General features: G+C 39.2%; 2 protein-coding genes across 2 annotated transcripts in view; one reads left to right on the top strand and one right to left on the bottom strand.

The window, feature by feature from the left end:
• Positions 1-15,965, top strand: part of anxa5a (annexin A5a) — a 1,189,405-nt gene that overhangs the window by 1,052,370 nt on the left and 121,070 nt on the right. The gene's annotated exons all lie outside the window — the stretch shown is intronic.
• The window catches only part of rxfp1 (relaxin family peptide receptor 1), a 70,638-nt gene continuing 63,525 nt past the window's right edge, over positions 8,853-15,965 (bottom strand). Inside the window, exons 14-18 of the mRNA XM_028459140.1 lie at positions 15,777-15,848; positions 13,929-14,158; positions 12,643-13,053; positions 11,776-11,994; positions 8,853-9,353 (exon numbers count right to left, since the gene is read on the bottom strand). Coding sequence (XP_028314941.1) covers positions 8,962-9,353; positions 11,776-11,994; positions 12,643-13,053; positions 13,929-14,158; positions 15,777-15,848 — 1,324 coding nt within the window. The 3' untranslated portion in view covers positions 8,853-8,961. The remainder of the gene's footprint in view (positions 9,354-11,775; positions 11,995-12,642; positions 13,054-13,928; positions 14,159-15,776; positions 15,849-15,965) is intronic.

Here is a 15,965-nt window from a genome sequence, read left to right as displayed (position 1 = left end):
TCACATGCTTCTTAATGCATCTTTAGCTGTTAATAACAAAATGAATGCTAGAACAGCGGCCACCGCGCAAATGGCTATTCAGAACCGTATGGCTTTAGATACGATTTTAGCTTCCACAGGTGGTGTGTGTGCTATGGTGGGTGCTACCTGCTGTACATACATACCTAATAACTCCTCGGAGTCCATCGAAGACGCCCTGCAAACACTCCGCAACCTGGAAGGTGCCATGTCAGCTGACGAGTCCAATGTCCATTCATCCGGGTGGGACTGGCTGTTCCAAGGCTCCTGGTTCCAATTCCTGCTACGTCTGGGTCTCCCTCTTCTGGCTGTGCCGCTGGTCGTTGGTCTTGCCTGCTGTTGCATCGTCCCCTGTGTGAAGAAAGGCATAGACAACATGATCATCGGTGCTATGCAGGTCCAGGCTTCCCCAGAGTACCAACTCTATGTTATGGGTCTCTCCCCATCTGCCCCATTGATGGACTAAGACCCTGCCACACCTTCCCATCATCACAGTGAGCGGTAAAGGTTCACTGCTACTGGAGGGTTATGTGCTGGTAACCTCTGACCCTCCCTTACCAACTCCAAACACACACTGAGACCTAAAGCCCTATTTTCAACACCATGGTTTTGGGTCATCAGTTGTACATACACCCTGAACTGTCTCCAGATCACCGTGGATCAGAATCGATGTTCGCCCCAGCAGGGGGGGACGGTGGGGAATTTTTCCCGTACTAGCTGTCGGGTTTTCGCCCCACCTCACGGTGGTCATCCCTGTTGTTTTGGTCCTATGATGGCACCGGGTAAACCTGTGAAGACGCCCGTCTGCTTGATGTTTTCCAAACCCACAACAGGGCGGATATGTAAGATATGTTATAGTCTGTGTGGTTTTTATTACTTTATTAGTTATAGTTAAATGATTAAACGATAGTTAGAATATGAAATTATCCATGATTAACTGTGTGTGTGTGTGTGTGTGTGTGTTTGCAAAACATATCCATTGTCCACCATAGCTGGTTTAAACTAGTTTGGGCCAGTGTGGGGGTATGTGACCCACTGCAGGGACATATGAGCCTTTTTCTCCCCCAAAGTTTTCGTGTTACCATATATGGTATTAAGCCTGCACCCAGAGCGCTGTTGCACAGCCCTCTGGGTGTGGTCTATGTTTCCTATAATAAATACCTGGTTCTGAGGCATCACCATCAGAGCAATCCAACTTATATCGGACTTTTGTGTCTCTTTTTGTTGGGTTTTTCTCCGAGCTGCAGCTCGCACCTCTCTGCCTCTGGTCGCCTTTTAAGTCAGATAGTGTTTTTCTCCCTGAGTTGTGATTGCAACGGTCTTAACGTATTTAGACCCAACATTCACATTTTAGCAACGGTCTTAACGTATTTAGACCTAACATACACCTCCTGGTTCCTCTTTATTTGCCCATTTTTCACTCTTTTCTTGCCACTAATTTTGGTCACCTATTACCATGTCTGCATCCACTCGCTTGTCAAAAAAAAACAAAAAAACGTAGCGGACCAGACCGGCCCACTTTGGGTCGATGGCCCACCGGGACGATGCCCGGTATGCCAGATGGCCAGTCCACCCGTGGGTAATGATAATGATGATAATGGCATGTTAATAGAATCATTTGTGGAAAATAAACCCTTATCTGTACAAATGACGGTAGAGGTAGAATATTTAATGCCAGTTTTGGGACGCAATCTGCAATAGATCTAACATTAGTATCAGATTCAGTTGGGTAGAGGAAATCAATCCACTCAAAACAGTTATTTCCCCAGACTCTAGGTTGTCACTATCAACTTTACAATATAGTTCTTCAGAAAGGAGGGCAGATATTCTAATAGAAATACAACAGATGCTTTTCAGGAGTCAGGTGATGGGCTTGTCAAGGTATGATAACATTGATTTGACAATTCAGCTCAGAAAAAAAAGAAATTAAGGGATATTATCAAACAGGGAATTAAGGAGAGGTGGCAGGGAGTAAAGGAAGGTGATACAGAATACAAACAAGGGTTGGAGAAATGAGCATGATACGCATGACTATACAGCACATTATTTAAAAAGAGAATCATGAGACAGATAGATGGAAATTGGATACATCCATCCATCCACCATCCATCCATCCATCCATCAATCCATCTTCTGCCGCTTTCCCATAGTTGGATCGCAGGGGAAGCATCCTTAGCCGAAGAACTTGTGGAAGATAAAAATGTAGTCTGTATAAATGATGGTAGAGATACAAGATTTAATGCCAGTTACAAGGCGGAGTCTGCAATAGATCTAACATTAGCATTGGCTTCATTTGCAGGGGTATGTTAATGGGAAGTGGAAAAAAGAATGACAGGAAGTGACCACTATTCTTCTATATTGGAAAAAGAACTAGATAGAAGATAGAAGAAGATGAGTAAAATACAGTACAGAAATATATGATTTCAGAAAGACAAATTGGACAAAATGTAGATGAGAGGAGGACAGTCGCTCCAGTGGTATATGTCATTGTGTCCTTGGGCAAGACACTTCACCCACATTGCCTAGAATGAATGTAGTGTGTGAGTGAGTGTTGGTGGTGATTGGAGGGGCTGATGGCGCACTATGGCAGCCTCATTTTCGTCAGTCTGTCCCAGGGCAGCTGTGGCTACAATAGTAGCTTACCACCACTAAGTGTGGAGTGAAAGAATAATCCCTTAATTCTGTAAAGCGACTTTGAGCGTCCAAAAAAGCGTTATATAAAACATATGTATGTATGTATGTATGTATGTATGTATTATTATTATTATTATTATTATTATTATTATTATTATTATTATTATTATTATTATTGTAAGTGAACAAAGAATGCAGAAAGTAAACATGAGAGGAAATGTTGATGATATTAACTTGTCTTTATGCCATGCCCTTTCTCAAGGCTAAAGCTTTCAGAATGTTAAAAAGGAATCACATAAGAATCTCATTGAATATAAAAGGTTACAAGCAAAGGTAGGGGTAACTATAAAAGATACAAATAGGGATCACTGGAGAAAAATGTGTAGATCAGTAAGAAGGTAAAAAAAAAACAGTAAAGTATCGGCAGTGACGTGCAGTTAGGGTAGGCAAGGTAGGCAGTGCCTACCCAAAGGTCAATTGATATTTTGATTATTTGTTTTAGTTATATCATAATTATAGATTATTTATTTTTACATTTCTGATAGCCTACAGTACCTATAAGTTTGAAAGTGTCAGCATTTTGTTCTTTTCTATTTTCTGGTACAGCGGAGATGCTGCACAAGTCTCACTCCGCTGTAAGGCAGGAGGAGGCAGGTGGAGGCCACATGTCGTTTGTGCATGCACAGTCAGTTCCCCAATATGAAAACCATTTATGTAAAAAGGCAGTTCTCTACGCTGCCTTTGGACGTAACCGTGCAATGCTAAATGCTATACATACGTTCACAGTGCATTAGTAAATTGATGGGAGACCAACACCTGAGCTACCAGACCTTCATCAAAGGTAAGGTCAGAAAATTGTTGGTACTTTCCACAGTGAATGGTACAAAAGGAAGGATTGGCTTTGTGGATGCTCCTCACTGAGGCTGTTCTGAGTTGTTGTCATTTTCTCCATGTTTCTGTGTTTCCAACACAAACAACTGATGCGCTGCCGTTTCATGAGATATATCTTGTTGGGAGAGTATGGAGGCTATATTGAATAATTGTTTATGTTTCTTCAATGGTGCATTACGATGTTGATTTTGCCAGCCGAAACATATGAAATTGTCATTGGTGTCAACATTGGCGGTCTCGATTTGCAACGCCCTGCCTACCCAACCATAGTGCTCACTGATCATGGGTACTGAGAAAACAGATCAATGGGATCAAAAAAGAATGTGGATATCCAGTTTTGAATGATGGGGAATTGTTAGCAGTGAAAGATGAGGAGAAAGCAGAGATGTCAGCAAGATCGTGAGTTAAAATTCATAGTTCAGCTAATATCAAGGGAAAAAAGGAAGGAAATCTACTTTAGCGGAACATGTGAATGCTTTACAGCAAGAAGTAGAGACTGATGATGTACTGAATGTACTGTACCACTGACAGAATAACGTAAGGTATAAATCCTTTTTTTTTGAAGAACACAGCTGGAGTCAGATGATACTGGCTGGAACTCATTTTAGGAGTGTGTGTTGCTGATAGTTGCTGATATTGCGTTTCCTCAATTTGTGTGCTCTCAGTTTTTTTTTTTCTCATCTGTGATGCTACAGTTGCTGTCAGACTCACCACTCACCCTAATTTGACAGTTCTCCCTAGTAAAAGCAAGTATTAAAAATGTTGTGAAATAAACTTCTGTTAATCAATGATCAACAGATTTGGTCTCGACTTAACTTTGAAATTGAATAAACTCCAGCGCTGCTTGAAATGACAAGTTTAAAAGAAAGGCATGACGTGTTACTACTCTGTGTATGAATAGAACATTCATTTTGGCTTCAGAAGCAGAATAAAGTACTGCGTTCCTCTGCAATCCCATTAAACCCCTCATAGCTGTTTCCTAGAATGGGGTCTGAATAAAAAGCAGGACTTCACACAACCAAATTAAAATTTCAATACGTTTCTGATGGTGCCCCAAACATGTCCTTCCAGTGCTGAATAATGGAAAAAGTGCACCTTCAAATAGGAAACGGTTACATTTTAAGATTTTCACAGCTTTTTACATTTTTAACCCAAAAAATATATTTTTTTACAGGTTAGGATTTATCAATTATTTTTATTCTGTTGATTCATTTTTCCTTTGTTTCCCTCCCCCTTTTCTTAAGAGATAAGATAATCTGATGAAACAAAACAAAATGCTATTTTTTGTGACGGAATAGAATTTTGTTTTGACATTGGGAAACTACATTGTGACATTTGTGACAAATGTCACAATGTAGTTTCTAAATGTCGTTGTAGTAATTGGATTTTTCCTGCAAAGTGGGCAATATTTTTACCAGCATTTAATTATTTGTTTGTTTGCCTGTTATGCCAAAACGACTTTATAAATTTTGATAAAGATTACAGACATTATGCTATAGAAGATTCCATGAAACTTTGGAGATGATCTGGATGGGTCATGTTGAGTTTGCATAAAAAGACAAAAAAAAGGTCCTGAACAATGAGACAAAGATGCTAGACACAACATATGCAGGCTCTGATACTGTCAGCGTTACTGCAGATTCAATGTGGCAACCAAACGGAATTAATATCAAACCCACAAGAATCAGCTGTTCTTCTGGGACTGATATTATTAACCTGACAGCTACAGAATGAAATCTTTATGAGCCACATGGAAGGCTTAGTGCTGCTTTGTGGGTTACTTTATTCCTGAAAAGTAACCCCAGAAGAAGCTTTAATAGAAAAGCAGGAGAGCAAGGAGCCAGCTGCAATAAAAAATGGGTTTCCGTTATACAGTATCTCCCTCTTTCAATGGTTCAGCTTTAATAATGGAAGATATGAGAGGGAGAAAAGAAATGCATACAAGTGATGGACACTTTGAGAACAATGAAAGTGAGACACTAACCACAATGTTGGAAATGTCCATATATTACATTTTAATCCTTTCTTGAGAAAATCTAATTTATTTCAGAGCTGGAAGTTCAGAAAAACCGTTATAACATAAATATTTGCTGAGATTTAAAGTTTCTCTTCTTCTGTAAATCTCTACAAATGTACTTATTCAGCAATATGATCATTGGATGCATGAGGTTACACTTGTGATCAAATAAACCACTATGCAGGGGAAACTCATTCATATTCATAAACAGTCTGAAAGTCGTGAGTCTTCATTATGAAATTTTTTTTTCACCATATGTTTAGTTTGCACTTCCACATATGAATTATATGTATTAATTATGGGAGGCATCAAAAATATCCAAGAAATAAGTGACGGTCATTTTTACTTTCTCCCATGGGCCAAATTATAAGCTCTAAAGGGCCTAATTTAGCCCTCAAGCCTAGAGTTTGACTCCACTTCATTAAGTATCTGGCACAAAAAACACACGACCAGTTCCACATACCTGCACATCTTTCATTTCCACACCTGTTCACATTTTAAAGGCCAAATTCAACAAATGGAAACCTTGACTGCGTCCAAATAGTCCCTCCTCTCTCCTTGCATTGAACCTCTTTTCCTGAGCTTAAAGAGAACTTGGACTGTCTTTGTCATGGCCACCACTTAAACACTTCCGTGGGTGAAGGAACAGTGGATAGAAAAGGAGATAGGAGGGACTATTCGGGCATGGGCCCTGCATGATCTCCTTTGCTAGAGGATGCGTCAGCGTTTCCTAGGCTAAAGGAGGTTATAAAGGATGCATTGAGCCTCCTTTCCTAAGGTTTAAGAGAATTGGAACGCTCCTTATCATGGCCGCCACTTAAACACTTCCGAGGAAAAGTGGATACGAAAGGAAATAAAAGGGACTATTTGGACACACACCTTGCCTTGTGTTTATCACTTTGATTGGCACCTTCCAGTCTTCCTAAATAAATGGTTCCACCTATTTTTAATGATTTCAGCGAGAAGACGTGCACAAGACCTAGGACGTATACGCACATTTTGTTTTAACCCACAAACAAGAAATTTTGGCACTAAAACAAGTAACAAATGTACATTCATGAGGTGCCTCAGCAGTCACTGAGAAGGACCTGAATCACATTAAATAGGTTCAAGTGTCTCTGATGTTCCAAACACACGACATTTAAAGCAGTTTGTTTGTCAGGGTGACGTAAACATCAGAGAGGCTTTGCTGCAAGCTGCTACTGCAGGAACTCTCAGGTGTTTCACCCCTTAATCTGATACAAGTGATGGACAGTACACTAACCACAGCGTTAAAAATATCCATCCATCACGTCTTTAATTCTTTCTTGAGAAAATCTAACTTATTTAAGAACTTTGAGGTAAAAAAAACAAAACAAAACAAACCCCATTATAACAAACATTTGAATCAAATCTCTCTGCAACTAAGTTTCTATTTTCCTGTAAATCTCCACAAAATCCCTCCCTATTATTCAGCAAAATGATCAATGGATGCATCTGATGTTACATTTGTGATCAAATAAACCACTATGCAGGGGAAACTCAGCACAGTTTCATATACTGTGTACAAGAACAAATTCTGAAAGTCTGCCTGCGAGTCTTCATTCAAAAAACTTTCCCATAATTTAGGGTTGTAATTTATGAAAATCTCCATGGGAATTTCTGTAGATTCCCACAGATTGATAAGAAAATTAGAATTCAGGAGACAGTAAAACAAAGATAATCATTCTTTGATGAAAGTGGCAATCAGACCCTCAAATTCCTTCAACGCTCTTTGTCTGCAACAGGGTACAAATAGTGGATCTGTCCACAGTTTCATCATTAGCACAAAGACATAACAATAAATTAAGGACTTCAAGAACACTCCAAAGTTTTTACATTTTTGCATGGCTGTTCAATAAAGTAACAGCATTCACATAATCACCACCCTGAGAACTTTAAAGTTCAAAAGATAAAGCGGGGCTGTCAAATGCATTTTAGTTCAGGGTCCAAATACGGACCAGTTTGATCTCAAGTGGGCCGCAGATTTTAGGTTGGAAAACACTGCCCTAGTTTGCATTCTTACGTATAAATTATTTATATGTATGAAGGCATCAAAAATATTCAAGCAATAAGTGACAGTAACATTTACTTTCTTCCACAGGCCGAATTGGATGATCTAAAGCAGTTGTTCTCCAAGTTTTCAGGCCACGACCCCCAACATGAAGGTGTCATAGACCGGGGACCCCCACTGTACCTGCAGGTGGTTGAACACAGACATTAACATTGTAGAACAGTCATGTGGAGACAGGGTCATCTATAAGGGGGAATAAAGGGGAGAGATTTTTGGGGTCCATCCATAAAGTCAGCAAAATGATGGTCCATTTTTATATGAATCTGTGATAACCACATTTATTTATTCATCTGAATAATATCCACTGTTATCTAAGTCTATTATCATTTGTGCCATAGTGTATAGTCATCTGAAAGATGTAAATCCTTGTTTTAATTAGAAATAAAATGGTTAAAAGGTGTTCAAAGTGTCAATATTGTCTTAAAAGTGCCAGAAATGGGGAGAGGAGGTTGGAGTAATGTGATTTAAAAAGTAGGAACAATTAATTTAAACTGGCAAATATTGGGCACGACAAATCATAAAGGTGGTTAAATTGGCAAAAATGTGAATAAAATATGGTTAAAAGAGATTAAAAGTGACAATGATGAGTCAACAAATGTGACATTAAGTGGGGAAAGTGGTGGAAAGGGTTGTCTTGAAAGTGGAAAAATGTACAGAAAAGGCATTGAAATGTGATGGAGAAGTGGCAGAAATGGTAGTAATGGAGCAAAAATGCATTAAAAGGAGCAAAAATACGGTAAGAAATAAAATGCCAAGTTTGGTGTAGTTGCAGAAAAAGGGTAAAATTAAGCAGAAATGGGCTCAAATTGTTCAAAAAACATTCTTAGTTTCTTGAAGGCATCTGGCAACACCCTCCCAGTGTCTCGGAACGCCAAATGGGGTCCTGACCCCAAGGTTGAGAACCCCTGCTCTGAAGGGCCGGATTCGGCCTCTGAGCCTTGAGTTTGAATCCACTTCATTGAGTCTCTAACACAGAAACGACAGACTTCACAAACCTGCACATCTTTCATTTCCACATTCGTCACCTTTTCAAGAGGCAGAATTCAACAAATGGAAACCTTGTGTCTTTCACTCTGATTGGCACGCTAAAGTCTAGCCTGTGGTTATAATAAAGTTGTTTTAATGAGTGATAAGGGGTGCACAAGACCTAGGACGTATACACACATTTTTTTCACCACAAACGAGAGATTTTGGCGCAAAGACAAGTTACAAATGTACATTCATGAGAAGGTGCCTGCGCAGTCACTGAGATAATTAGACCTGAATCACATTAAATATAGATTGAAGTGTCTCTGACATTCTGTGACATTTAAAGCAGTTCATTTGTCAGCGCGTGTGACACAGTTTGTCTCTGTGAGTTCACAGAGATCACAATTCGCTGTGTCTGATGCTGTTTTGTCAGTGAAGTGTTGTCTCTGCCGGTGATCTCCACAGGCGTGAGCTCGACTCCGACTCTTTTCGTATCGGGCATCGGCCCCAGGGCCACGGCAAGGTTGCTCTCGTGCAGAGGCCACATCTCCTGCCAGGTGATTGACGGATGATGAGCTGGGTGTCCGCTGAGCAGAGGTCTCTTCTGCCTGTAGTTGGCCCAAACCTGTAGAATGGTTTCTTTGAAGGGCCGTGTGGTCAGAGTGTAGAGGATGGGGTTCAGCGCACTGTTGATTGGTAGAATGAAAATGACAACCCAAGAGCAGATGGTGCCTAAAGGGAAGGAAAGACCACTTCAACATCAGTGACACTCATACAGGGGATGAAACATTGGTTTAAATCAGGTTTAAATCAGTGGTTCTCAAACTTTTTTGGTTCAAGTACCCCTTTTCTCTAACTTCCAAGTACCGTCCTTTGTCCAACTAGAACATTTTGCTCAGAATTCTGTGAAAAAATATCTTTGGAGCACAATGATGAAATGAATGAGTGATAGCACACATTTTAAAGAATCTCATTTTGTAAATAAGTGGAAAGAAACGGTATTTAGTGCCTCCTGAATAGATTTATTTTTGTAGTTTTCATCATTTTATCTCCCACCTGATGTCGGCCCAAGATTGACCCTTGTATTTTCAGTTCATGTTCTAATCAAGATCATTTCTATTATCATTTTGTGTGTTTTTGTGTCATTTTGTGTATTTTGTTGTTGTTTGTATGGTCTATTTTTATTCAAATTTTGTGTGTTGATGGTGTCATTTAAATTACTCTCTCAGTGTCTGTGTTTTTGGTCTCGTTTTGTATGTTTCTCTGTTATTTTTGTGTATTTTGTAGTGATCTTGTGTATTTTTCTTTCATTTAGTTTGTCTTTGTTGTCGTTTTTTGTGTTGCTGGTAATAGTAAATATTTATCTCTCTTAGTGCATGTGTTTTTGGTGTCATTTTGAGTTGGTTACTGTTAAATACTACAGAATGAGTACTATACCAAGGACACAATAAAGTATATATATATATTTATTTTTTTGAACATTTGTTCGAAAAATGATGTAAAAGATTGAAATTGCCACCTGAAAGTTTATTTTGATCTCAACCGTAAACACTCCAATTAAAATTATTCAGAAAAGTTGTGAGCATTGCATTGTGGGATGTAGAGTCCTAGAGACTGATGCTTAGAAGTGTTTTAACTTTATTCTTGAGTTTCTTCACCAGACAAGGACAGGGATTGTCTTGACACCACTTTTGTTCTAGTTTGTTCCCCGAGATATCAGCTCACTCCATTTCAATCAGATTCAGATCTTTCTGTGTAAACCCCAAAATAAACATCAGTCATTGATTTGTTGCAACTTTCAGTGAAAACACCAGATATGTGTTGGCAAGTCACTTTGGCAGAGTTTGGGGGGGGGGGGGAGACAAATGCAAGAAATCACGGAATCAGAAGAAATCTGTCTACGGCACTCCACATCCCACAATGCAATACACAAAACTTTTCAGAATAATTTCAATTAGAGAGTGTTTACAGTGGATACAATGGAGATCAAAACAATCTTTCAAATGGCAATTTGAACCGTTATATCTTTTTTCCAAACTACGGTAATGTTCAAGGCCTAGACTCTCTTTAAGTAAAAATTTTAGTTTTGAGTAGCATTATTAACCGTTTACATCTTTTTCTTCTCTCGTGTAAATTAATTTAGATTTATTGATCTATGAGGCCTACACTATGTCTTTATCTAATAAAAAAAAAATGATCCTCCCCAGAAGCTTTAACTTCTGTATGATTATCACATGTAACACCTTTTACCACACATTAATTTGTTGGAGCAGGACTTGGCAGTTAACTGCTGTGAAAAATTAACACTCAGTTCTCGACATCTGAGTAGAAAGTAACAAGCAATACACGATATCCTATTCACAGCTGCATGGCTTAGCTGATCATGTACAGTTTGGTTCTGGTTTAATCTTTATAAATATTATGTAACATATTATTGAGTTATAATCCTAGCTAATAGTCTAATGTTAAATTTGATGCATAATGTCATTATATTATCTAATTTTTGTTAGAATAGTTAGTTTCTAGTACTAGTTTATGTTATGATTATAATGATCTCCATGAGACTGCTTGGTAAAATAAATGAATACAATAAATATCTCTAACAAACTGGTTAGAGATTTGTATTCATCAAACTTAGAGGTGATGAATTATTATCGTAACACTCCACTCTGTAGTCATGTGTGTAGAAATGCTGCATGCTTGTGTGCTTTTCCTGCATGTGAACAGCTCTTACAAACATTTTCCTCCAAAGTCCAGAAACAAGCATTTTAGGTCCAAATCACTCATCCAGAGGTTCTAATTTCATGGTTGAGAACTCGGTCACAGACAGTGTTTGGGTCACAGAAAAGGTTCTTTAGCTAACGAGAAGAAACCTCCCTCTTTATTAAGTTGTTTCTTAAATATTTGATTATAGGGCAAGGCAAGGTCAGGCAGACATGTCTAGACATCCGCTGCTTTGAGTCGAGATTATTGAGATTCTGTGTGAGAGAATTTGTAAACGTCTGTTGCCACATGAAGGCAAATATCCAGTGTGTACACAGCTTTATCCCCCATAGTAAACCTGGAAAGACTAATTGTACCTTGACCATGAACAAGATTAGCAGCTATTGTTGAAAGAATGGTTATTCTTTTGTTGAAGACTTTCTGACTGTACCTGGAATCTCCACCTGCAGCACTGACAGGATCTTCAGGATGAAAATGGGAATCCAGCAGAGGGAGTCGGTGATGACGATGGAGAAGAAGCGCTTTGCAATGGTCACCTCCTTTTTGATGTGGTTGCTGTATTTAGTTGTCTGAGTGCCAGTTTTCTGGATGTTGTAAAACATGCTTGCATAGGAGAGGACGATGATGAGGAATGCCACCAGGTTAAGACCTACAAGAACATATTACAATTACATATTTCCACACAATACCAGCTCATACTTTTGCAGTAACCAGTCATTAGTCTTCATTGGAAAAAAAAACATGACTTCCGAGGGCAACAAAGATTTTGTGTCTGCATCAATTGTTAAATATTCATTATTTTTGCAAGGATTTAGAGCAGGGGTCAGACTCACCAACCTTTCTAAACTGTTAGCTACTTCATCGATACTGTATAGTCCAAAGGGATACCAGCTAAAGGCACGTCTTAAATACTACATTTCCACACGTTCACTTGAATTAGAAGCTAAGATAATAAGAGTAACAGTTTCAACATGAAGCACTTTATTTCTCCTAATTTTTGCAATTGTTTTTAGCATTTTTTATTAATTTTAATCCAATTTAATAGAAACTATTATAAACTACTAAGTACTAACTACATCTGCCGTCTGTATTTATCTTTGTAAGTTTAAATCCTGGGAAGTAAATTAAAGTTTAGATAGAGCTCATTGGTGACTAGAGCTCCTGTGGGCACCTCACATCGTCCACGTGGGCTACCTGGGGCCCGCGGGCAACGTGGTGGTGACCCTTAATTCACAGTATAATATGATTCAACCAAAAAAGGATAATCAAACGTAGAATCAGGAAAACACATGCTTACCCAAGAAAATGACAATAGAGTAAACATGAGCCCAAAGTGTCTCTGGTTGCTCCGCGTGCAGCGGGAAGCAGACTCCATTAGTTCCGTAAAAGTTGCGGAATAGACCCTTGCAGACCAGAGGCAGGAATGCAACGATGAAGCCAAACACCCAAATCCCAAAAAGAATGGTGACAGTACGACTCAAGCCAGGAGTCAAGTACTTGAAAGGGTAGACGATGCAGATGTACTTTTCCAGAGTGAGGTAAGTGAGGAGCAGCACGGACACTTCAGTGGACAGCATTGCCAAAGAGCCGATGACCTGACACTGACTGCTGTCCATCCAGGCCTGAGCGTGCCGGTTGTACTCGCCGCGAAACTTTAGATCATAAGCGCCGATCATGAAGAGGTATACGCCCATTAGGCCGTCCGCACCTGCAGGAAGGACAGTGGTTTGTTAGAAAGAACTCATGAAGGTACATTAAAAACAAAGACAATTCCTTTAAAAAGTAACTTAACCCCAAAACCCCCTTTTTTTGCTGAAAAATGTATTTGGGTATTAAATAGTGCTGTTGATTGATCCTGGTCCAGCTCTCAACATTTCAGTGAAAGTATTTAAGTGACTGCCCTCAATGGGTGGAAACCCAACTTTTACAATTCAATTTTGCTATTGGCTGAGAACGAGATTCTGTGACGTCATTGGCCCATCGTGCGTCATAAACAAGCACTGTTAGCCCCGCCCCTCCTATAAAAATTAGCACTTGTGTGCTCTGCAATCTGTGGTGAGTAGGTTGGACAGAGAGATAATTGTGAATAGAGAGGTAGATTGAGTGTCAGCGAGTTAGCAACGGGCGAGTGTCTGTCCAGGACATCTGTGTGGCAGCAGGTTGGACCTTGCTCAACCAACATTGCATTTGGGAGCTCCAGATTTTTGTTGTCCTCTGGTTTGTTTTGCTGTAATTTTTGCAGGTTTTTTTAAAATTATTTTGTGTATATTTTGAGTCATTTGAGTCATGTGCCCACTCCTACAAATCCCAATACATTTTACAAAGAGATCAACCCACACACGTGATAGGATGTAGGCCAGTGTTCGACGGGGAAGTGTGTACACACTGCAATACTGGTTCATATCGTGAAAAACTGGATTAGCTCTGAATTAGAGGGCGGGTGGGACAAAAACATGGACGGTGAAGAACACAACCCACAACTGATGAAACTGATGAAGTAAAACATATTAACTGGGTCACTAAAAGAATGCCAAATTTGATGAAAAACAACTTCCTCCGATGTCTGTCACGAATGCTACTCACAGCAGAGTGAGATGATGCACATCGCATGAAGCTTGTTCTCGGAGCGGATGTAGGAGCGCATGCAGATGACGAAGATGTTGCCGAAGCAGGTGGTGGCGGACACCACCCAGACGAAGACTCGCAGCACGATGTTGGCCAGCAGGTCCTCAAAGGATGAGATGCCATCAGTGTTGGGCTTGCAGCTGCGCACGTGAGGAGCGTAGCCACAGTACTGGAATTTTTTAAAGTAGCTGTTGTTGGGAAATTAAAGAGATTTGTTTCTTTAGATGCAAAAATACCCCTGCCATTGTCCTACCCTGACTCCCTCTTCCCTGTTCCTTTCCCCTCATTAAGGTGTGACACTTTTATATTCTCCCTTTAATAAAGTTTTTGTTCACCCTTCCTTAGGGAGGGCTGGTGATTGGCACAATTGTGCAATAAAATAAATGTATTTATTTCATTGCAATACTAAAACATGCATAGCTTGATTGTACTACATGTGTTGACCATCGACAGCATGAACAGACGAGGTAAAAAAAAAAAAAAGAAAATTATATCTTTTACATATAGAAATCAAATATGTATTTAATTTGTTTTGCAAGAGGAAAAATTGTGTTTAATTTGTTAAATTCTTGTTTTATTGTAATTATAAAGGGTTCAGTTTTGGTTAAAAAAAAATGAGAGGCAGAGATTGAGGAGGAGGAGCCTCAGGACTATAAGACTGAGCAGGAAGTGAAGGTGAAAAGAAAAGAAAGCCAAAATGGCTCCTGCAGCACACCTGGAGTGGAGATGTTTGAGCAGGTCTGAGCTGAACACTTTGTTGGGTAATTTGTTTTTGGAAGGTTCTCCTCTTTTTCCTGTTACCCGAAGAACAAATGCTGTTTTGGACTGAAAACAGAAAATAAATCGACTGATTTTTGGAACCTGAATTTCTCCCAGTGTTTTGTCCTAAGCTTGCCATGACACAACCCCTTTGCCTTGTAACATACTGCATTTTAGTTTAACTAGATTTATATTACACAAAGCAAAAGTATTGAAGTACAGTTGTTTAAGATTGTGTTTTAATAAAAAACAAAAAAATAAATAAAACATTTCAAAAATCTGCTTTCATTTTTCAGAAATTTCAGGCAACACCACAAGGGGTCCCGACCCCAAGGTTGAAAAACACTGATTTAGTGGCTACGGAATAAATGTATTTCTATAGTTTTTATCATTTCTTGCAGGGCTGCACGATTATGGCCAAAATAATAATCATAATTATATGTTAGGGAAATGTCTGTGATTCTTTTGCACTACTTTTAAAAACAATATATGAACAATTTACAGTGCAAAAGCGACATCTCACAATGTGTCGCTTTTTGAAACAAAGTAACCGCACTGCAAAAATTTTTGTTTTCACTATTGGAGAGAGCACAGTTGACCGAGTCAAATTCCTCGTGTGTACAACATACACTTGGCGAATAAAGATGATTCTGATTCTGATTCTGATTCTGAACTCGAGATAACTTTAGATTTCATACACTACATAATACAAAGCTTTGGCTTTTGTCTTCACTTATTCAAAGACCAAATCTAACTTTAAGATGGATGAATATTCTAGATCGACAAACAAAATCTGTTACACTGAGCAAATAATGCCTCCTGTGGAGTTATGAGAAGGCTAAAAAGCTTTTATTCGACTTTCTTTTGTCTCTGTGAGCTTTTTTTTTGTCACTGAGAAGTTGGATTAAACTGTGCCAGATTTTTATTCAAAGAAATGGAAATAGAAGCCTGACACTCACGCAGTGTAGCTCAAGGCCACACTGGATACATAATGCGTGTGAAAAACCCAGTCAGTGTATCATCAAAGCGTCACAGCGAGCTACTTACATGTGAGTTAAGTACTTCAGAGGTTCGAACATTCTTCTTTGTAGGTTTCCAATTTCCACCCCCTCTATGCTCCTGTCAGACATAAATACATTGATTTTAGCTTTGTCCCACCCGAAACGCTCTCCTGTTTGTGTCTAGCCCACCCAGGCTGTCGCTTATGTGTCAGAAGAAAAAACATTACAAAGATTT

Source organism: Gouania willdenowi, chromosome 10 (assembly GCF_900634775.1).
Source record: "Gouania willdenowi chromosome 10, fGouWil2.1, whole genome shotgun sequence".
NCBI classification, from domain to species: Eukaryota; Metazoa; Chordata; class Actinopteri; order Blenniiformes; family Gobiesocidae; genus Gouania; species Gouania willdenowi.
The sequence above is the reverse complement of the archived record's forward strand: the minus strand, read 5'-3'. Positions and strand labels throughout refer to the sequence as shown.